The 23,538-nt window shown below is 40.5% G+C and overlaps 1 protein-coding gene across 1 annotated transcript in view; it reads left to right on the forward strand.

The window, feature by feature from the left end:
- The window catches only part of GABRR3 (gamma-aminobutyric acid type A receptor subunit rho3), a 33,019-nt gene extending 10,552 nt beyond the window's left edge, over positions 1–22,467 (forward strand). Inside the window, exons 3-9 of the mRNA XM_065646725.1 lie at positions 9,443–9,510; positions 11,023–11,246; positions 13,678–13,760; positions 14,590–14,730; positions 17,441–17,593; positions 19,971–20,167; positions 22,165–22,467. Coding sequence (XP_065502797.1) covers positions 9,443–9,510; positions 11,023–11,246; positions 13,678–13,760; positions 14,590–14,730; positions 17,441–17,593; positions 19,971–20,167; positions 22,165–22,467 — 1,169 coding nt within the window. The remainder of the gene's footprint in view (positions 1–9,442; positions 9,511–11,022; positions 11,247–13,677; positions 13,761–14,589; positions 14,731–17,440; positions 17,594–19,970; positions 20,168–22,164) is intronic.
- Positions 22,468–23,538: the final 1,071 nt, after the last annotated feature.

Here is a 23,538-nt window from a genome sequence, read left to right on the forward strand (position 1 = left end):
GAGCATCTGTACCAACTGCATCAGTGAACATTGTAGGATTATGTTTAGTCCTTGCTGCTTCCAGAAGCATTGATAAAGGCCAGCAGATGGGTATGTGAGGGGTCCTGCAATGGTATATTAATGCTTGCCAGTTCTGGTAAGGCTGTCTGCCTGTCTGCCCAGGTCCTACCAAAGGAAATAAAAGACCGTCAGTGGACCCAGACTCAGATCTTTTCGTGACTTACGTATCTTTGTACTACTGTGGCCTGAAGTACTTCAACTGATTTTTCAGTAGCCTGATAAACTGATAATCTATGAGAAGATAGCTTAAGTTTGGACTGGAGAAAAAGTAAGAAATCAAATTAAGTTGCCAGCACTTCTTGGAACGGTCATCCCCACGTTTAAACTCTATGAGAAAGGGTGAGCACAGGCCAATATCAGACATGAACAGAGACTTCTAACAGCTCAGATCTGAGGGCCACTATGCAGGCTGCTTTAGCAGCCAAAACGGTGTACATTGATAGAGGTGTTAGAGTGAATCCTTAGAAATCCTTGAAAGTTACATTCTTTTGTACTATACATCTCTTTGTCTATATTCTATTATTTTCTGAACTATCTTATTTCAAAATACTGGCAGAGGCCATTGCTGTGAACTCTTGGTTTCCTGAGTTCTGTCTCCACTTACTAAAAATTAACATTGCCATTTTAAAAAATCTTAGACTAGCACACAGAGGAGGTCATTCTTTTATTTCTCTGTGCGTTGGTTTTCCTGACAATAAAACCCTTCCATGCACTCTCTGAACTGGCTTGCAATGGAACCATATGATCATTGTCACTGTGTACATGCAAATTCTCAATGTGTATATATATTGAAGTATGACTTCATTTTTCTTTTACATTGTGTCTTAAGGACCTGCGATTTCCTATGCTAACAGTGTGTTAGTTAAAGAAAATAATTTAGTAATGTTTAGCTGGTAAAGAGGTAACAGTCTTTTGCATCTTAATCTGCAATTATGCTTAATTTTAATTCCAAATTTTCAGAGGATCAGAGATCCCATTAGCTCAGTCCACCTTGTGCTTCCTCTCTCCTCAAGCTAAACTGGTAACATTTAAATTCACCTGAAGGTAAAAGGGAGGGAAAAGGAAAGAAAATATGGCCCAATTAATGTTCAAAAATGCTGCAATTCTAATAGCTCTTTGCCACGAAGTTGTTTTCTTTTCTGCACTACAGCCCTTCCTGAAAAGTCAGAAATATCTTCTCACTGTGGTGGAAAAGTCTCACTAAGGTGAAAGTGGGATGGCTTTTTCTCATGTGTTACTGGAAGGAATAGCTAGGGTCCAGAAAAGGAGAGAAATCTGGGGGCGGGGGGGGTGTGTGTGTGCAATTTGCAAGACCCCTAATAGGTGCTGCTGCCTCCTTTTTTTTTTTTTCCTCTTACATTGCTAATTCTTGCATTCCAAGAGCTGGCTACTGCTGATACCAGTCCATCTTCATTTCTCACATAAGGAGCAAAGAAACAAAACGGTAACAAGAAGAAAATACCATTGCCAGTAGTTCTGCTGTTCCACTCGTTGCTAAAGGAAAGTAAATACATCCACATGGCTCCACTTCCCTGGGGCTTTTTTACAGGTCTATCTGCTTTTCTTTCTCTACAGGCCCACAGGTCTCTTTTAGAAAAAAATACTTCTATGGACCTTAATCCTTCCCTGATCTCTGTCTCCTACTGGGACCTTTCTGTATACCTAACTTTTTTCCAGCATACACTGTTACAAAGCCAACCAGGATACAGTGGCTGGTTTTCCTAAATTCAGCACTTGTGGAATCCACTACATGTTCAAAAGTCTATTACAAAAATACTATAGAATTCACCAAACCAGTTGTTATTACTGTAGAAATTGATCCTAAATTGCTAAAAGGCTATCCTTGTTACGTAATATCCCTTCTAAAAAGGGTATTATAGAATTTGCCTGCCATACTATCTCTTAAAACATTCCATGCTCATCAAGGAGTTCTTTTGCTGTGTTTAAACCTCTAAAATAAAAGACTGGAAATGGCTTGTGTGAAGATAAACCTATCTGAAAACAATTCTATTTTTTCTGCTGAGGCGTAATTATCTTGAAAATCTGTGGAGCCTCCATTGTGAAAGTCACTAATCCCTCAAAAGTAATGATTTGTAGCAATGGTCCAGAAGCAACTGAAGCTGCTCAATTTAATAACAAAATCCTCTCTGCCATCCTGAGTTTTCTCATACTGGGAAATAAAATATACAGCTTTGCTATGGTTACTTTTTTCAAAGTGAATTTGATGTTGTTGCCTGATAGTCAGCCAGCGATTGAAAAGCTGTGGCACAGGCATAGGGGTAGACAAATCACTATTCTGGCTGTTTTAGGATCCATTTCAATGCTTATAGAAATGGGATATTTTAAAACCATCCAATCATGGTAAAAAAATATAATCCAAGTGATGAAGAAATTACAGTTCTCAGCAACCTGTTCCAAATAATTGATTATTACTGTTTCTAGTGGCATTGGGTTTTAAGCACAGAAGGAAATGTTCCCAGAAAACTAAAAAGCTCAGAAGGCCTAGACCAGAGTAAGGCCAATATGCATCTTGGGAAGGGAGGAGATGGTGTTAGTGACAAAAATATAAAAATGCTTTAGATTAGAAAAGTGAACAGTGCACTGAAGTGACTTGGATTGCATGTATGTGCAGTGTGTAGGGTCTTTGTCATCTGCTTACATTTATTGCCAAAGTAGAATCAGAATGGGCAGAAAATATTTGCAGCTGCTATGATCTGTCAATAATAGATCAGGGCTGGGGTCAGGGTATGTGGTTTAATTGTCCATGGTGAATAGTACACTGAAGATTTTCTTGCTAAGCAGCATGAACACGGTCTTTGGCCTTTCCCCAAATAGAGAACAAGAATCTTTTTTTAAGTAGTCTGTTTCACAGTTCTAGCATTTCTAAATAATCAGGAACAAATTTCATGGTAACAGTTCCCTTTTTATTTAATTCACTTTAGAACCATCTACTGTATTTCTCCTGGCCATAGCTTTTGATGTCTTTTATGCTGTTCAGTGTCCCCAGTGATTTAGTTTTATAACAGTTTCCAACTTAGTGCAAACTGTCCTTTCAAAGAATGAAGTGCCTCTCCGTGTATTTATGTATAACTGGCACTTCAGTTTGTGTGCATGTAACCAATGTAATCACAAGCTGCCTCTAATTTCCCGTTCTGTGATCAGTTCCTTTGTATCTGCTCAGATGAGGCGAATTATTTAATGAAATTGTGTCCATGCTGAAATAGTGCTTGTTGGAGTAGGAAAGTGTCTGTAATATTTGCAAATCCCAAGAAAGTATTAGGACTGCCATCATCACCCTTTGAGCAGCTGTCACTAAGAAAAACCTTTTCCTCACTACACGATATATGTGTACTTAGAAAGCCAGTCATTCTATTCTGTGATATGATTTGTGGGTAGCTCCTTGCCTGTTTGAAGAATGTTGTTGGTTGACATTTAACTTTATTTGCTTTAGACTTGTCCTTGACTCAGAAACTGGTAATGCCGTTGTTTTATATAGAGCTGCTCCCCTTTCCTCTCCTTCCATCCACATAATTCTACATAAATAGGACTAAACACACTGTTTTTAACATGCTAGTCAGGCAAATCATCCCCCAAAGTTTTAGTAATACCAGTTAAGATCAAATGTCTGCTCAGAGATGAGCACTTCCAATATATACCATGTGCCTCTGCCATAGTCCCAGGGCAACAGTTTGGACCCACCTACAATATTGAGAAGCTGAAACTTCGTGGTGGGTAACATTGGATAATACACAGTTCATCTGCCTATTTGCAGTCACTCTAAGCAACCCTAGTAACCAACAGGTTTTCCCAAGGCACAAGTCACCTCAACCCAGTGCCTGTTACACTATATGGACTTCAAAGGGAGCCCCGGGCTGAGGCCAGGTGTCTGTCTTCAATGCTGTTCACATATTAGTCAGCTTTCGTACTGATAATGCTCCTGGGCTGGAGTGCGGTGCTTCTACAGCTAGCCTGCTCCCTGAGTCCCCCTGCCTTGTGTACTGGGGTGTCAGCTCTGCGATGTAGTCTTGTCCTGCTTCATCATGCAAATGAGGAGCTCGATAGATAACACCTCAGCTTTCTGCGGTGTTTGCGTTTAAATGATGTACGAATGCCATTTGTGAATGATGTTCACATCATGTATAAATCCCACATTGACTTCTACTTAGGCTAAACCTGTCTTTAGTTTACAAGATAGTTTGGATTTCAGTGGAATAGTGAGAGGATGACTCCACTTAGATTACAAGCAGGCATTTTTGTACCAGTACTTGCCACAAGTTGGTATTTAGCATAAGTAAACTATTTCTATGGTGTGGTCAAAACAAAGACAAGAAGTGGTCAAAACTGGTTTAGGAGAGGCATAACATTTTTTATTGGTTTGCATGAAGAAGCCTGGCTGAATATATACATTGATACTCTTGTGGGTCAACCTCTAGGGCAGATGTCTCACAGAAACATGGAATCACAGAATGGTTGGGGTTGGAAGGGGCCTCTGGAGATCATCTAGTCCAACCCACCTGCTAAGCAGATTGCATAGGAGTGTGTCCAGGCAGGTTTTGAAAGTCTCCAGAGAAGGAGATTGTACAACCTCTCTGGGTTGGCAGTGCTCTGTCACCCTCAAAGTAAAGAAGTTTCTCTTCATATTCAGATGGAACCTCCTGTGCTTCAGTCTGTGCCCATTGCCTCTCGTCCTATCATTGGGCACCACTGAAAAAAGTTTGGTCCCATCCTCTTGACACCACCCTTGAGATATTTATAAGCATAAATAAGATCCCCTCTCAGCCTTCTCCAGGCTGAACAGACCCAGCTCTCTCAGTCTTTCCTCATAAGAAAGATGCCCCAGATGCCTAATCATCTTTGTAGCCCATTGCTGGACTCTTTCCAGTAGTTCCTTGTCCTTCTTAAACTGGAGAGCCCAGAACTGGATGCAGTACTCCAGATGTGGCCTCACCAGAGCAGAGCAAAGAGGGAGGATAATGTCCCTTGACCTGCACTCCAGGATACCATTTGCCTTTTTGGCCACAAGGGAACATTGCTGACTCGTGGTCAAACTGTTGTCCACCAGGACTCTCAGGTCCCTCTCTGCAATGCTGCTTTCCAGCAGGTCAACCTCTAACCTATACTGGTGCCTGGGGTTATTCCTCCCCAGGTGCAGGACCCTACACTTGCCCTTGTTGAACTTCATCAGGTTCTTCTCTGCCCAGTCCTCCAGCCGGTAAAGGTCTCACTGGATGGCACCACAGCCTTCTACTGTATCAGCCACTCCTCCCAGTTTTGTATCATCAGAAAACTTACTGAGGGTACCTCAGTCTCTTCATCCAGGTCATTGATGAACAGGTTAAACAAGACTGGACCCAGTACTGACCCCTGGGGAACACTGCTCACTACAGGCCTCCAACTAGACTCTGCAACATTGATCACAACCCTCTGAGCTCTGCCATCCAGCCAGTTCACGATCCATCTCACTGTGCATTCATCCAGCCTGCACTTCCTGAGCTTGCCTATGAGGATGTTGTGAGAGACAGTGTCAAAAACCTTGATGAAGTCAAGGTAGACAACATACACTGCTCTCCCCTCATCTGCCCAGCCAGTCATACTATCATAGAAGGCTATTGGGTTGGTCAAACATGATTTCTTCTTGGCGAACCCATGCTGACTGCTCATGATAGCCTTCTTTTCCTCCACATACTTGGCGATGACATCCAGAATGAGTTATTCCATCACCTTTCCAGGGATGGAGGTGAAGCTGACTGGCCTGTAGTTTCCTGGGTTGTCCTTCTTGCCCTTTTTGAAGACTGGAGTGATGTTGGCTTTCTTCCAGTCCTCAGGCACCTCTCCTGTCCTCCACAACGTTTCAAAGATGATGGAGGGTGGCTTAGCAATAGTATCTGCCAGCTCCCTCAGCACTCGTGGGTGCATCCTATCAGAGCCCATGGATTTGTGGATGTCCAGTTTGCCTAAATGATCTTTAACCTGATCCTCCTCAACCAAGGGAAAGTCTTCCTTTTGCCAGATTTTCTCTCGTATCTCTAGGGTCTGGGATTCCCAAGGGCCGGTCTTAGCAGTAAAGATGGAAGCAAAGAAGGCATTCAGTAACTCTGCCTTCTCTGTACCATCTGTCACCAGGGCACCCTCTTCATTCAGCAGCAGACTTACATTTTCCCTAACCTTTGTTTTGCTGCTGATATACTTGAAGAAGCCCTTCTTGTTGTCCTTGACATCCCTGGCCAGATTTGCTTCCAAGTGGAGTTTGGCCTTCCTCACCGCATCCCTGCATACTCTAACAGCCTCCTTGTATTCCTCCCAGGTGGTCTGTCCCTTTTCCACATTACATAAACATCCTTCTTCCATCTGAGCTTTGACAGGAGCTCCTTACACATCCATGCTGGCCTCCTTCTCCCTTTACTTGTGAGCTGGTTTGACTGAAAATCGGTAAATTTTCTTTGTGCAGTTAGAAACTTTTCTTTTTCATAGCTAGCACGCTCATTATTTGGACTTAGATTGAGAACGAGCTAATGTTTTTAATTGCTCTGTTCTGAGAGCCAAGGACATTCTGAGCACTCTGCCCATAGGTTTGAGGCATCGAGGAAGGAGGGCAGAGATGGGGCAGAGCTTGACTGACATCCAGATTGATCAATAAGAGTATTCCATCCCATTAGCATCATGCTAATTATTTAAGGAGAGTTGGGAGTTGGGACCTTCCAGTTGGCTCTTCCACTATATCTCGCTCTCTCTCGTGCTTTCTCTTGCACATGTTGGTTTTTTTCTTCACTCTTTTTTGTCGGAGCTGGGGGATTTTTTGGTGAGGGACCTTTAATCAAGCTTTTGCCATTTTGCAGAGGCCTCTGAGCCTTTCTGCCTTTTTCCTCTCTTTTCTCTCTCTGTGGGACCAGGTACCGTTTCCTGGGACTGGCTGCTCAGTGCGTTCGTGAGGAATTGCCTTGAGTATCTTTTATTTCTACGTTATATGTATATTTACTAGTAGTGTGTTAGTATTTTGTTATTTTATTAAACTGTTTAGTTCAATCCAAGTTTCTCCCTTCCCTTTCGATTCTCTCCCCTGTTGGGGGGTTGAGGGAGGAGGTGAGCGAGCGGCTATTGTGGTTGTATTGCTAGCTCGGGTTAAACCACGACAGCTTGCTCATAGGGGTGCATCAGTCTTGACCTTGGAGGAAGTGACGTTTGAATATTAGCCAGCTCTCTTGGACCTCCCTACCTTCTAGAGCCCTAACCCATGGGATTCTTCCAAGCAGGACCTTGAAGAGGTCAAAGCTTGCCCTGCTGAAGTCCATGGTTGTAATCCTACATGTAATCCTCATCTCCCATGAGAACCAGGGCTTGTGACTGTGAGGCTACTTCCAGCTGTCTGTAGAAAGCCACATCAACTTTCTCTTCCTGACTAGGTGGCCTGTAGTAAACACCCACAACAGTGTCACCCTTGTTAGCCTGTCCCTTAATTTCTACCCACACAGACTCAATTCGTTCTTCATCCCCCCAGGCAGAGTTCAATACGTTCAAGTTGCTCTCTCACAGAAAGTGCAACTCTTCCACCTCGCCTTGCTGGCCTGTCTTTCCTAAAAAGTACGTAGCCTTCCATGACAACATTCCAGTCATGTGAGGTGTCCCACCACATCTCTGTAATTGCAATGACATCATGGCCTTGCAACTGCACATAGATCTCTAGTTCTTCCTGTTTATTCCCCATGCTATGTACATTGTTGTACAGACACCTGTACACCAGCTCTTTCTATTCTCCAAAAGAAGCAGCATTTTCCCAAGTGCTGTCTAGTGTTTTAGCAGTAAATGAATTGACTGAACTTTGCTGTCTGAAGTCCTGAATGTTGTTTTGAGCTTTGGTTAACAGACTGAACAATGCATTTGGAATCTCTCAGAGGGAGGCATGATTTCTGAGCCAGACAGCACAGCTCTTGTCAGTGCAGAAGCATGCACCTGTGTGCCTTGCTAACTCTGAACACATTTTACCTTGCTTTCCCATTCACAATGCATCTTCATCTGTTCTGTGCAGGACCAAACCCTCCATTAAAAAATACAAGTAAAATCAAGAGATTACAGAGCCAGATTTTAAAATACCTCAAAAATAGTTCAAGATCTCTACCGGTAAGAACTGGAGGCAGCTGTGTCATCCTTGATGGCTGCTATTTTAAGGATAATACCAAAAAGAGACACAGTATTGTGGCTGGTTATAAGGAGAGTGATATTTCTGGACTATTTTGGCTTGAGACTGATGAAATGAAAACACAAGAAAAAGAGAAAGACAAGTTAAAAAGACTGTTGCTATTTCCTGCTGTTCAGACTTCCTTGTACTCATGTTTTGTACCGGCTTATTTTAAATGTGTACTTTGAAAATATTTTAATGGGCTATTTTTAACAAATATAATTAGAATCTCATGTACAATAATTGCTATAGATTTTCATGCGAAATGCAGAATATTCTTCAGGGGACAGTATACACATATATGCACACATCTCTCTCTTCCTCTCTTCTGTAAGGTAGTGATTAGTCAATTGCTTTACTGGAATGACACGCTTGCTGAAAATCACACAGGTACTTAACCCATATAGAACTAGATCCTTCATTCTAGATATTGTATACTGAAGAGACTGGAAATAATTTTATGTTTTGCTGTAATTTTAAATGTATTTTAGTCACTTTATTGTAAAAATGCAAATATGGTTTTATAATTTGTTCAGATCCCATCGTGTTATAAACTCACAGCCTTTTCCAGTGGCATGAAATAGTGGAGTAGTATATAACATAAAGTCATCTAGTGCAATTTGGTATGTATTGTATTTGATAATAAATTATGTACTCAGTAATACACAACACTCCATCACAGAAAATGCTTAGTGTGTGTACAGTTTTTCCCTTATGATATAGTGAGCAAGCAATCACTTTTCAGAAATATTTATGCCAAACTTTAAATAGTTAAGTAACCAAAGATAATTAGGAGGCATAATAGATATTTTGTTTATAAGTGTGGGAATAAGAACTGGTAAGCTTTGTAATCTTTGAGGTATTTGGTATATTTACTCAGCTTTTCCCTATGACAGTTCTAAATAGCACTCCAAGGAGATCATTAGCTTTGGCACCACAAGGAAGCTGTCACTGCTGTCCAAGCTGCAATGCCAATAACAACTAGTCTGGCTGCAAAAAGATCACTGAAGATTTTGTACTTATTTTTACAACTGTTTAGCATTAGGTTTTAACTTTGTTGCCATGAACTTTCTCATTCAGTGTACTAAGGTGAACAGATCATAATAAATGCTGGGATGGGTTGCTCTCTGTATGTTTCTAATACACAGTCTTCCCTTTAAAAATATGGATTTATGCTCCTCATCACTCTTTCATTCTGTTACATTGAAGGGTCGCCAATACCTGTGGGCATTGATGTACAGGTAGAAAGCATTGACAGCATATCTGAAGTTGACATGGTAAGTTGGTCAGCAGAACTGGAATAAAGAATTTCAGCCAAAATTCAGGGTCTCAGAAACAGCCAGCTGGATGTTATAGAATAATACAGCTAAAGAAAGCAAATTCTTAAAGAGCACAATCTTGCCTTGAAGCACGCAAGTCATTTAAAGTAAGTGTTATAGAAGACCACCTGTTGAACTTCTCCCTGGGCAAGTGGAACAGATCAGAGTGGATAGTGCTCTGATTTGAAAACCCCAGCCATTCACTAAGCCCCATGGGCTCCCACATAAGCTCTTAGTGCTCTGCACGTTAGATAATGCGGCTTCATGGCCTTTGCTTCCTTTGCTTATGCAGATCTGAATATTCCTATCATTTCTGGCATGGGTGGAGCTGTGGCCATGACAAATGGAAACAGAAAAGTGACTTCCAAGAATGGTCCCAGGAAGGAGACACCCTTGCTACAGTCAAGGACCTGTAGCACTGGAATGCAGGCTGCTCATAACTCAGCCGAAATTGTCGCTAATAGTGCCACCCAAACATTAGTGCCAAGTTGCTCCTTCCTAGAATAGCAGGGCATGTTAACTTTGCAAAGAGATCTCATTTACAGTATCTTTTCACAGTGAGTGTAGCTCTAGTCATAGGTGTTGAGTTTGCAATGGGATCTGTCAGTATGAATCCCTGCATTCCTTTGCAAACCTACCTAAATCGTAAAATCATATTACAGGGGCATAAAATTGTACTACAAGGGAAGACACAGCCATCTTCCCAGTATTCTTATAAGAAGTAATTGTTCTATGGAGATAAATGATGTCTGTCTAATAATGCAAAAGTTATATAGGTAAGCACAGAGCAGTGAGGCTGTAGAGAAGCTCAGACTGGATTTGCAGCATTCTCTCCATCTCTTTCCACATGTGTATTTGCAGTTATGTTATTACTCTAAATAAGATGATAAAATATTTGTAATAATATCTCACATTAAAAAGATAGAACTCTTGTAAAATGTAATTATTTACTCTTAGGAAATTAATCATATTGTTTCTTTATGATGCATTTCATTCATAAATGTACTAATTTAAAATCCCAATATTTGTACAAATTAATGGATTTTACAAATAGACCTAATGCTCAGGAAGAACCCAAATTAATCCCTTTGCAAAGGAGCCACAGTCCATTCTGGGAAGAGCTTGTGAAGATTTCCATAGGAAACCCCTTTCCATTTGCCTTTGCTTGGTTTTAAAGTTTCTTTTTCACCCCACTGATTGCCCAATCCAGCAGGCCACTGAAATTTTATCTAAGTGTAAACGAAGTATGAAACTCAGACTCACACCAGTGACAAGGCAAACAGCCAGTATCTCAGAGGTAGTTCCAATCCATATTTAAACTCATTGAGTGGCGTTTGATTCCTCTCCTTGAGGATCCTCCAGATGATATCCAGAGAAGAAACTGATCTTTTACATTAGTTGATTACTTTGTACTGTTTTCTATTGCATGTGAATAAAACATTGTCTTATTTTATTTTTAATTAAACAAAGGACTTCACAATGACTTTGTATCTCAGACATTACTGGAAGGATGAGAGACTTTCATTTCGTAGTAACAAAAACAAAAGTATGACTTTTGATGGAAGACTGATAAAAAAGATCTGGGTACCTGATGTGTTTTTTGTACACTCCAAAAGATCTTTCATCCATGATACAACTGTGGAAAACATCATGCTCCGAGTATACCCTGATGGCAATGTACTCTTCAGTCTACGGTAAGAACAATACCCTTTTATAAGAAAATTAATGACTGTAAGTGTGGAACAATAGTCTGTACAGTGAGAAATTACTGGAGATACTTGCAGTTAAGATTCTGATACTGTACTGATATTAATCCTCTGACATCAGATACTGGGAACTGATGACCAGTGTACCAGCGGGAAAATAAATTTAGGATTGATAACATATGGATGACATATTTTTCTATCATTCACATATTGTTTCCTGTCACAGAATAATGGCAGTTGTTTCATGTTGTAAATAGTGCTGAAATATTTCAAGTGTTAATTCATTGCCAAGTGGTTTTAGCAATATTGCAGTAGTTTTACTGTTAAGTAGAGTAAAGTCCAAAATTATTAGCAAAGAAAGATTTTTTTTCCCTGAGTATTTTAAAACTGTCTGTTTCAACTATTTTTACCCTGCAATACCTGTAAACATACCATTGATATTAATCTGCGCTCCAGATAGGCAAGGAGAGCAGATTATTTGTACTGATGCCATCAGTGTTAGACAGGTGTGTTGTGTGACTATGATGAACTGGAAAGTCAAACAGCCATTCCAGGACTGCAACAGGAAGGTCATCAAATGCATCTCCCTTTTATCTACATGTTCCTCCTTTTCTTTATAAAGCAGATTTGGATGATGTGGCAGAAATAATTTTAATAAAGAAATTTTCCCCCTAGGGTAAAGGCCTCGAGGCCTGTGCATTGCAGAAACCACAGTTCTCCAGTTTGTTACTAATTAGGCTGTGCACAGAAGTGAGACTTCATCTGCTCTGGATAGTCTTAAGATTTATGCAAACACTTGAGATTTTGACTATGTAGTAACTGTTCAAACGATGATGAATTTATCTACTCTCTCGTGAAGACATGCAGAAACCCTCACAGCAACAGCTGTATGCCACTTTAAAATAGTCTATGCTCAAGAATCACACCGACCAGTAAGAAACAATGAGGTGAAGTATGCATTTTATTGCTATGTTCATTTCCATGCTTCATGAGAAAGAGAGAGGGATCAGAGGAACTACACTACTATACTAAGGCCTACAGCAGTGGCTCTCTAATGTGAGGAGTGTGATGTACATTCGGCTGGGTGGTGAAGAGACATAAGATGGGCAAACATATTCTGCCAGGTTGCTGGAGGGGTGAAGTATCAAACTGAACGGCAGGGAAAGGGGTGACCTAAAGGCTGGCAAAACAAGGTTTTAAAATGATTAAAGTGAAGCAATGTGTGTCTAGCCTGAGTGGTGGTAATGCATATGTTCCTAAAGAATCCAATGCTTATTAAAACATCCTTTTTGTATTGCCAATTTTACAAGCAGTGGGTAGTTTATATTCCCAATACTTATGTGCAAGAAATTTGCATATTCCACAGTTTTTCTTCAGTGCCCAGCATCCAGGATTTTATTGAAGCGAAGTGGAACAAAAATCCAGATTTGCTGCTGAAATAGTATTTTTTTTTTAATCAACATTTTCTTGTTGTTCCTCTGATCCTTTAATCAATAGCTAAAAGGCGGAAGTCTCATGGATGATTTTAAAGATGCACCAGTCTTACAATCTCATTTCAAGCCAGTAAAATCTTACACATAAAAATTCAGCTACAGTGTGATTACTGATCACAAGTTTTCAAAGATCACTTATATACCCAGTATACCTCTTATCACTTAAATCCCTGTAGGATTCAGTTTGGGGAAAACTGAAAAATCAAAGTTAAACAAATGACAAACAAAATCAAATGACATGCAAGCTGTGACAAGAAAGGGAAATTGGGCAATATTTACCATATTTAAATTGCTGCCCCTAGCCTTTTTGTTTGTTTGTTTATTGGTTAAAATGTCAAGGGATATTTATCTTCTAAACATTTGTGAAAACACAGATGGAATGCAAAATAATGTCTTTACCTAGATTTCCTTAAGCTTTTTAGAGTATAAAGCATTTCCATGGTGTTGAAGAGGAAAGTAGGCTTCCAGAAATTGCAGCTTATCTTTTTGTGCAATTAAATATTATAACCATTCTAGCTGAGAAAATAGCACTTGGAATAATATTTGCTCTAACCTGTAATATTTTGTACCTCAATCTATAAGAAATCCAGCCAAGAAATGTGAGCTCCCCTTGTTAATCTTCGCAAGTATAAGTCTTCAAAGCTAAATGTATGAAAGGCTAATGAAGGATCAGGCCAGTAAAGGGCTTAAAAATCAAAGGTAACGTACTTAATAAGAAAGACTATTTGTGTTTAAAAAATATGTTCTCTCACTGATTTAGTTTTATCTCATGATCTTGAAGCAATTTTAGAAGCATCTAAAAAAGAAGAACTCAGTCATTAGGATTCTGAACAGCAGATTGGTTGGAGATTTCACTAAGATCTGCACAGTTCTAAGAAAGTGTGACATTTTTTGTTTAATTTCTGGTTTTCTGTTCCTTTCTGCAGAATAACAGTTTCTGCTATGTGTTTCATGGATTTCAGTAGGTTTCCCCTGGACACTCAGAACTGTTCTTTAGAACTGGAAAGCTGTAAGTTTAATTAATACCTTTTCTTCACACGTGCCTTCTCACTAGCACTCCATCTTGTTCATAATACCTTTTTTGCTTATTTTGATGTGTGACCTGAACCAATCAATCAGTACATATTAAACTGTAGCCAATTTGGGATCTTTCTATGATTCAATGAGCTTTGGGAAGATAGAAAAACCATGATGGTTTGTTTTGACTGGGTTAATATTTCAAGGCCTAAATCTAAAAATGTTCCCTCTGTCAAAAATCCTGGTTTTGTCTGAGAAAAAAGTGCAAGTTAAAACTAAAATATAATGTCAATATTTGACCTTATGGAAAAACTAAAATGAGTGCTGTGTTACTGTGAAATGCCTGCTTTCTGACCACTGACTCAATTGTCTAGTAAGTTGTAGAGCTGGACAACAAAAGGTAATTCTGTTTTGCAGAGACTTTTAATACCTCACCATTTATTCTTATTTGAATTATGGGTTAAACTGGGATGCTGGTTTGTTGTTTAGTCTTGAAAGAGATAACAAACTCCCAGCATTACAGGCAGTCTGCTGAGTGTGGCAGCCCCAGACCTCTGATCCTATGTGCCTTGTGACTCCAGGCATGCCCATGTCCCCCATCTGTCAGGTAAGCTGCTGGCAGGGCACAGGACTGGGCTCCACTTGGAACAAGATGGAATTAGGTCTTTGCAGATTTTTCCATGTCAACTAACTGGCAAATTTATGTAAAAAAACTGGGTTTTTTGGGTTTTCTCAAATTGTTTGAGTGGTCTCCTATCCCTAAGAAAAGAAAACAGAAGCATTATTCCAGCAGAAGTGATTTAGTTTTTACTTTCTCATAGATGCATACAATGAAGATGATCTGATGTTATACTGGAAACATGGAAACAAGTCCCTGAGCACAGATGAGCACATCTCCCTCTCCCAGTTTTTCATCGAAGAATTCAGTGCTTCCAGTGGACTAGCTTTTTACAGCAGTACTGGTATAGTAAGCCCCTATCATTAGAAGAGAGAAGATCAGGACACAATCACGCAGAATGTATTTCTCGTTCAAATTTGTTGCTAATAAATGACTTACTGCTCAGAGATCTCAGTTAAAATGAGGTCACAATCACACTGGTCTGTCGGCCTCAGTCCTCAGTTCTCTTTATATTACAGACAGAACACTTTCTTGATATTAGAAGAACAGGCCATAATAATACTTGTAACTTAACATCTGACAAAAAGAACCTGAAAAAAATGCACAACAACCAAATATGTACTGTTGTGAGCTCTTGCAAAATCATGGTGCTTCTCTGAAAGCCACTAGAGTATTTGGTTTACAGGAATCTTTGGGTCCTGGTTATATAGAAAAGCTTGAAAATTCAAACCCTAAAGGGTCAAGTACCAGAAAGCAAAGAAGAGAAACCCCAGTGTGTTGTATTGTCTAAAACCTCCACATTTTTGGAGCTGTAAAATGTCATTTTAAGTCTACTAACCATAAGATTTCCACATGAGAGCATTTATAACCTATTGAGGTCTAATTCATGGTTTGCTTAATGTTCCCTGTTTATACATGAAGTTGCAGAAAATGACTTTGTGTCAGTGCTACATTGTTTAAATAAAGGTATCTGACCCAGACAGGTTTTTATTTCTCCCTATAGATCTTGAACTATACTTTCTGGCAAACTGCATAAAGCTTTAGCAGTTTATTATAGTCTTGATTTCATGCAAGGTGGGTTTTATTTTCTTTGTATTTGTACATGCAATTATAAATTTTGAAATACTTCTCTGTATAAGTACTCTATGTTTTTAACCAGATAAAATAGTATGTTTGCTACTGTACTGTCCAGTCTGGGTCGATTCATTTCAGTGTGGATATTGCCCTTTATATCAAGGCAGATTAATAAAATAGAGATTATTCCATATAATATGATGAAATGCATAACACTTTGGAAAAAAAGCCTTGAAGACATACAGGAAAGTAGCAAATAGGTTTATTTACTCTATTTTATTTACAGGATAGCTTCTTTTTGCACTTAAAAAAGAGCCATTCAAGTTTGCCGTGGCTTATATTGAATGCAGAAATTCCAGTTTCAATGATGATGCAGCCTAAGCAATAAGGAATTCACAGCTTGATCAGGTTCTTCATCCTTATCTCTTGCTCATGTATGAGCTAAGAACAGAGCTCTAGCTTTCAAGAGCCACTGTCATGTGAGAAAAGGGCAAGTGACACCTTACCTCATAACCGGGCTTTGCTGAGAACTGTCAAATATGTCCTTGTTGCAAGAAGGAGTCCAGGATGTTTTCCACCAAACTGCTATCATTGTGTGTTGCAACTGGGTTCCAGGAACTCAGCTGGCTTCTTTCTGACTTGCTATTCTCATAAAAAAATATTTACAGAAGCAAATATGGCCTTTTGCACAACAGTGCAACCTCATAACACCCCTGGATCCAGGTCTTCGCAGCACTTTCACAGCATGTTTGATTTTGCAAAGTATAACTGTTTAAGACTTACATGCAGATGTTTTGATGATGAGCTTGCCCAGCAGGGTAAAGGTGAAAGACTTCAGTTGCAGAGACCACTGGGAAGTACCTGAATAAATGCATGTACGATATCTGCCAATTAGAATACTGTCTTTTGTAGATAGACACTTTTATTTAGCTTTGAGTTTTTGTTTCAGTCAGGAGATTCCACTTTTCTCTTGTTCTTTTATTTTGCTTCTTGTTGGAAGAAAATTATTAAACACAGACTCCCCCCGCCCCAAGTAAGTAATAGTGGGGAACAACCAGCATGACTCTTAAGAGGAGCCATCTCCCACTGAATAGTGTCAGGCAAAAATGGACAAAAATGCTGCTGCTCACAAAGCAGCCTTCTGTATTTTAGGTTCTACATACCCTGTCCTGTGAATCTCAGTGAACTACACATGCATAGCATTTAGGCTTTCAGAGTTCCCTGGACTCCAAAGGAGCAAATATTTAAATCAATTTTGGGGACAACACCTTCTCCACAACTGGAAACACATAGGATGTGTTTAATATTATATTAGATGGGGTTATTGTTGAGATATTAGTTTTTATAAAGTGGTTCTTTGTGATGGCATGACTACTTCAATACACGCTTATTGGTGTCTCTGGCTGTACTGGACAGGCAGATGCTGCACAGTTGGCCACTCATGCCTTGTTTTCCTCCCATCACAGCTTTAGCATACACGTCTCGACATTCACTAGATGGCACCCTTTCCTCTAAAGTCAATGCTGGGCAGGCAAATCCCCCTGACCGTAGGAGAAGTGCCGCTTGTTGCTGAGTATTTGTAGAATGAGGGAAGGCAAGCTACTTTTTGGGGGACTGAGGGTGTTTGCTTCACTGTCCTAGCTCGACTGGACAACTATATTCTGTCTGTATTCTCCCGGCAGTTTGACTTGAAGTCTATTTAATTTTTTTTTTTTAATTTCCTAACTTTAATTATAATACGGTATTTTATTTATGTGGTCATGAAGCTTCACTCTCAAAGCAGCAATATTTTAATGAGGTATGATGGATAGTTTGTAATACACTATATAAAACCAAGGTGGTGGCAATATTTCTTAGGCATTTACTATTATTGATATGGACACACCATTCCTACTGGAAGGAGGAGGCCGGTGAACAGAACTCACAAATTAACACAGATCTCTTCTCCCCCAAACTGTTCCTCTCTCTTTTTTCAATAGGTTGGTACAATCGACTTTTTATAAACTTTGCACTCCGGAGACACATTTTCTTTTTTGTGCTACAATCCTATTTCCCAGCCATGCTGATGGTGATGCTGTCTTGGGTTTCGTTTTGGATTGACAGGAGAGCCGTTCCTGCCAGGGTATCACTAGGTAAACCTTTACTGTATATTCTTTTGGGAGGTATAGAATGGATAGGGGAGAGGTTTTGGAGTTACCTTAACTTTTTATTTACACAGGACATGAGCAAATATATCAGGTAATTGCCTGAATAACACTATTATTGCCACTGTTGTCACTACCACAAACTCCTTCAGTCAACCTCTACATTAGGAAATGGCATGTTTGTTCAGACTAGCTTTGCTATATTACAAAACAGCTCACATATCATGGAAGGAAAAAGGGATGATTCTATAGATTTCCCTACGTAACATTTTACTTCATTCATTTTTTTTCTTTTTTTCAAAGACTGGGTTGTTTTTTTCCTCCGCTCTTCTCAGCCAAGTAACAGATAGTGACAGGTAGTCAGATCCCTCCCCAAATCCATGGTTCATGAGAGATACTTAATAGGCTTAGCACAATCTATCTAAAAAGCTTTGCAGTTCTGCTTTCTCTCCAGAAAGACTTGATATCTTCCTACCAACTTGGAACCAGTTTCCTGACTTGTCCTATGCAGCAAAGCCTTTCTTTGCTAGGCACATTGAAAATGTGTGCTTCGATGCCTTAACTGTGCAAGGTGCACAGGCTTCTGTGAAGCCAAGGAACAAGCTAGGCATCTTTCTCCTCTCACAGTTTCAGTTCTGAACAGCACGGCTCAGGAGAAAAATATGAATTACAGTATTTTTTTCATAAAGTTATTGTTTTTCTCAGTGACGAACCAGTTGATACAACTTCAAGGCTGCCTTTTCTTGGAATTTAATGCTGATGGCCTTGGAATCAGTACATTTTTTTCCAAGATTAGCATCTCTGTGAAGATCGGATGGAAATTTATTAAGATATCTAATGTACTCATAATGCATCTGAGTCATGCAACTGTTGGTTTAAGAATTAGTAAAGAAGCTCCTGTTGTTGGTTCTCACCGATAGTAGTCCCAGAAGCCAACTGCATCTTGCCATATTTCTTAAACAACCGAAAATTTGAGGATTTTTGTTTAAGAAACTTGCATGTACTGAGGGAGCCCTCAATTTTTAGCTGTAGATGTATCAATCTACAAAAAATAGGATTGTAGCTACCTCAGATCCCTTTCTATTGGCACTGGCTAAAGCTATTAATACATGAGATATAAATCTATTTATTAGTCTAAAAACAAATTATGGTACCTCCTACCTACTTTTAGTAATGCATCTACCAATTCCTTTTATTTGTAAGAAATTTATCTTTAAAAATAAAGTTTTAATTCTCCGTAGGCCATTTGTAACATTGTCAAGATGGTTTTACTGATCGTGTTCTTTAATTTATATATGGATTTCTGCAGGAGGCTGTGCATCAGGAATTCTATGAATGACACACACTTCATTACCATAAGCATACATAATTTATAGCCAATTTTAACAACAAAGTTTTAAAAGTTTAGCTCCCTAGCCTACAGTATACATGTTTTAAATGAACAGATTTCCTCTTATATGGTATATTTCAAACTCCATCCTTCAGCCAAAGGAACTTGCAGAGAGGGAAACGGAAAACTTGTGTGTTCCACTGGACTTGAACTAGCATAAAACTGGAGAAAGGCTACACTGAGACCCAGCTGAAAGGCCATGCTATCAATTGAGATGTCTTCATTTCCAGTGTTACACTTCTTTCTTTAAAAACAGGGCCTGGTTTAGTGTTGGTGGTTCGTGGCTTGTGTGTTTAGTGTTTGTTTGCTTGTTTTCCCCTGAGACAGAGCAAAACAAAATTAGATGAATAACTGCACGTAAGAGGAGAGATCGAAAAGAGAAGAGATTGAAAAGAGGAGCATGAAACTCTGGACACACTGAAGTTAACAAAAATATTTCTCAGTTTCAATGGATATAGCATTTTGCTACTAGAGTGTTTTTAGAGAGCCAAGGAGTTATGACAGAGACACACAAGCTGATGTATGTTCTCAGGAAGTACAACTTGAGAAGGGGTTGGGAGGGAAACTGGTGATTCTTTAGTGATTCTCCGGGACAATAAAGTCTGTAACAGACACCCTGGCTCTGGGAAGTGAGGAAGACCACAAACTCGCTTTCGTTTCTCCATAGCAGTACCCAAAGCTGTCACAGAAATGCGTTCCTTATGCTGCAGAGTCACCAGTGCTGTGTCCTTGCTGTTCGAACGTCATGTGCCACAGCTTTAACTGCACACCTCGAGCAGAGAGATGATTTACCGGTTTCTGTATTGTATGTGATAGGTCCTTCATGGTTCACTCCGCTTTTCAGAGCCTGTGCAATGAAGTTAAAGGCAGCGTCAATCATATGCCCTCACAAAGGTGTGCTGTCCAAGTAATGGTAATGAGCTAAACAGAACCAGCTGGCCAGTATTATGATAACCTCCCCTTTTTCTCTGGCAGGTATAACAACAGTGCTGACAATGTCAACCATAATGACAGGAGTAAGTGCCTCAATGCCTCAAGTGTCTTACATAAAGGCTGTGGATGTGTATTTATGGATCAGCTTCCTTTTTGTCTTCCTATCCGTCATCGAATATGCAGCAGTGAACTATCTCACCACAATCGAAGAGAGAAAGCAACTCAAAAAAAGGGGCAAGGTACAATCCTTTGTGTTTTGTTGCCTTCAGAAAGCATCACAGAAGCCACAGAGTAATCCTGATACACCACTGTGATAACAGCATAGTAACCATCTCTGTGATGGCACTCTATCTCACTTTACTTGGCTAATGGGAGGAAATGTATCATGCTCTCTGAGATCCTGAGAAGGTCTGTGTTTTCTTTCCCTTCCTTTTCTTATGGCAGAGGCTAGGGAGTACACCTCCTGATTTTTTTTTTCCTTCCCTCTCCTTCCCAGCAGAAAGTAACTCTCATTCTGCTCTCAAATACCTATTGATCAAGGTATTTTTCCTCTTTCTGAAATATACCCTAGAATGCACTCATGCAATATTCCTTCCTATTTTCTGTGAAGCAGAGTCTATTTCTGCTTCTCCTGCTTTGCCATTTTCAATTAGGAAGATAGGTTTAATGGTGCCTTTTTGTCCCAAGACCAGATGAATGACAAGGTCATTTTTAGAAAAGTGTGCCTAAAGCAGAAATGTTCACAAGTTAAACATTTGCTTTCTATGAAGCACTCACTTAAAACCTTTGCTTCAAGAATCTTGCCCCATGTAAACTCATTTGTTGGAATATCACCAGGGGAAAACCACAAAAAGGGTGCATATGTTGCTCACATGATTTGAGGCCTGTATCTAGTAGAGTGCCTCAAGGGTCAGTACTGGGGCCAGTATCATTCAATATATTCATCAATGACTTGGATGAGGGAATTGAGTGTACTATCAGCAAGTTTGCTGATGACACCAAGCTGGGAGGAGTGGCTGACACGCCAGAGGGCTGTGCTGCCATCCAGCAAGACCTAGTCAGGCTAGAGAGTTGGGTGGGGAAAAATTTAATGAAATATAACAAGGGAAAGTGCAGAGTCTTGAATTTGGGTAGGAACAACTCCAGGTTCCAGTATAAGTTGGGGAATGACCTGTTAGAGAGTAGTGTAGGGGAAAGAGACCTGGGGGTCCTGGCGGACAGCAGGATGACCATGAGCCAGCACTGTGCCCTTGTGGTCAAGAAGGCCAGTGGCATCCTGGGGTGTATTAGAAGGGGGGTGGTTAGTAGGTCGAGAGAGGTTCTCCTTCCCCTCTACTCTGCCCTGGTGAGACCTCATCTGGAATATTGTGTCCAGTTCTGGGCCCCTCAGTTCAAGGACAGGGAACTGCTGGAGAGAGTCCAGCGCAGGGCAGCAAAGATGATGAAGGGAGTGGAGCATCTCCCTTATGAGGAAAGGCTGAGGGAGCTGGGGCTCTTTAGCTTGGAGAAGAGGAGACTGAGGGGTGACCTCATTAATGTTTATAAATATATAAAGGGTGAGTGTCAGGAGGATGGAGCCAGGCTCTTCTCGGTGACAACCAACAGCAAGACATGGGGTAATGGTTTCAAACTGGAACACAAGAGGTTCCACTTAAATTTGAGAAGAAACTTCTTCTCAGTGAGGATGCCAGAACACTGGAACAGGCTTCCCAGGGAGGTTGTGGAATCTCCTTCTCTGGAGACATTCAAAACCCGCCTGGACGCCTTCCTGTGTAGCCTCATCTGGGTGTTCCTGCTCCGGCAGGGGGATTGGCCTAGATGATCTTCTGAGGTCCCTTCCAATCCCTAACATTCTGTGATTCTGTGATAATCCCATCAAAAAACTACTCATGGAAATGTCTGTAGTAATTTCCCACAACTCTAGCAGTGCAAACCTACAGGAGAGGCAGAGTTTGATTTTTCTATTTCGGAAGCTGAGGCACATATTTCCAGCCAGAAGTTGGCAATAATCAGTCAGACAAGTGTGTTTTATTGCATGTATCCCCTTCCTCACTTGTGTCCTGCCCAAGAGGGCAGGTACCACAGACAGCAATACTGTGAGGTAGCCCTGTTCTATGTATGCTTTCCACAGAGGGAACAACACTGAAGAGAAAACTCTCTTTATTTTCTGTTTGATTTACTTATAATTTACTAAAATGGCTCATGCTAGATGAAGAATAACTATTCTTTTTGCCAGGCTTCAGGAATGTATAGTATTGATGCAGTACAAGCAATGGCTTTTGATGGCTGCTTTCATGACACGGATGTGGACATGGACCTGACTGCTTTCTCAGACCGCTGTGAAGACAATGAGACTCAGGCATGTGCAGCCAATGTCTCCAACATGGACACAACTCGCATAAAGAGGAAGAGATCAGTGAAGGGAAACGTGGGCAGGATTATTCTACGGAACAATCATGTTATTGACACATATTCCAGGATTATTTTTCCCAGTGTGTATATTGTGTTCAACTTTTTTTACTGGGGTTTGTACATATGAACAAAAATCATTACAAGCTAGACATTGTTTTGCATATGAGGGTAGCATTGTGCTTTAAAAATAATGCAACAGCACTAGAGGAAAGGGTTAAAAGTTTCTGAAACTGACTTCCCTGTCATACCAAGGATGGTCTGGTTAGCAGCAAAACTGTTAATGAAAAACTCTCACCAGTCTGGTTTCCTTTTCGATTGGATTGTGCAGTGCTTCACCGAGGTAATCTAATGCACATGTTACTCCTGCAGTAGCCTGGAAGGAGTTTGCTCACTAAGGGAGCCTTTTGTCACACCCCTGAAGAGACAGCTCCCACCTGAGGTATTATCTACACTCCAACTATTCCTCTTTAATCAGCCTTCCTGTTTGTTCTCCACTTGTGGTCCAGTAGGCAATCAGCACCAATTGCCTTCCAATAGCTCCTATCCTTATTTCACTTGCTGCATTTTGATTTTGCCAGGCAACCTTTATGCAGCTCAGCAGCTTTTGTCCTGGGATGGTAACTATGGGGAAAGTGACTACAGCTTAGCAGTGGAGTAGGGACGAGCAGAAATCAGGAAGCAAAACTGATGGGGCTTTGTACATTATGCATCACCAACACTTCAAGAAAAACCCTCACCCTGTCAGCTGCCCTTGACTTTCCAGAGGATCATTGGGAAGGGCCTCTGTTTTGAAGAAATCTTGCTCACTAGTCCAAGAGGCAGCAGAGAAGCAGTGTCTCAGACCTGATGCACTCAGTGTCTTACAGCAACCTCCCAGGTGGATGACGGGTGTCACCTGCACAAGCTATGCCCCTCATGTGACACCCAGACACCTGTGCCTGGTGTAGACCTGCTGCAATCACCTGCTTTCTGCATAACTGCTCATTTCAGAAATGTAGGCTTTGAGGCAGAGATTTTAGAAAACCATGCCAAGAAAACAAACCATGTCTTCAGCAGCACTTGGTTCTTCTATGTTGCATACATGAGCGTGGAGTTTTGCCCCCTTCCTCCCTCCCTTTGGCTTTTGAGGTTGAATGTCAGAGTGAGGAGAAGCTACGTATGCCTGCTTGCAGCACTGATCCCCAGCATAGTTCAAGAC

Source organism: Caloenas nicobarica, chromosome 1, assembly GCF_036013445.1.
Source record: "Caloenas nicobarica isolate bCalNic1 chromosome 1, bCalNic1.hap1, whole genome shotgun sequence".
Lineage (NCBI taxonomy): Eukaryota > Metazoa > Chordata > Aves > Columbiformes > Columbidae > Caloenas > Caloenas nicobarica.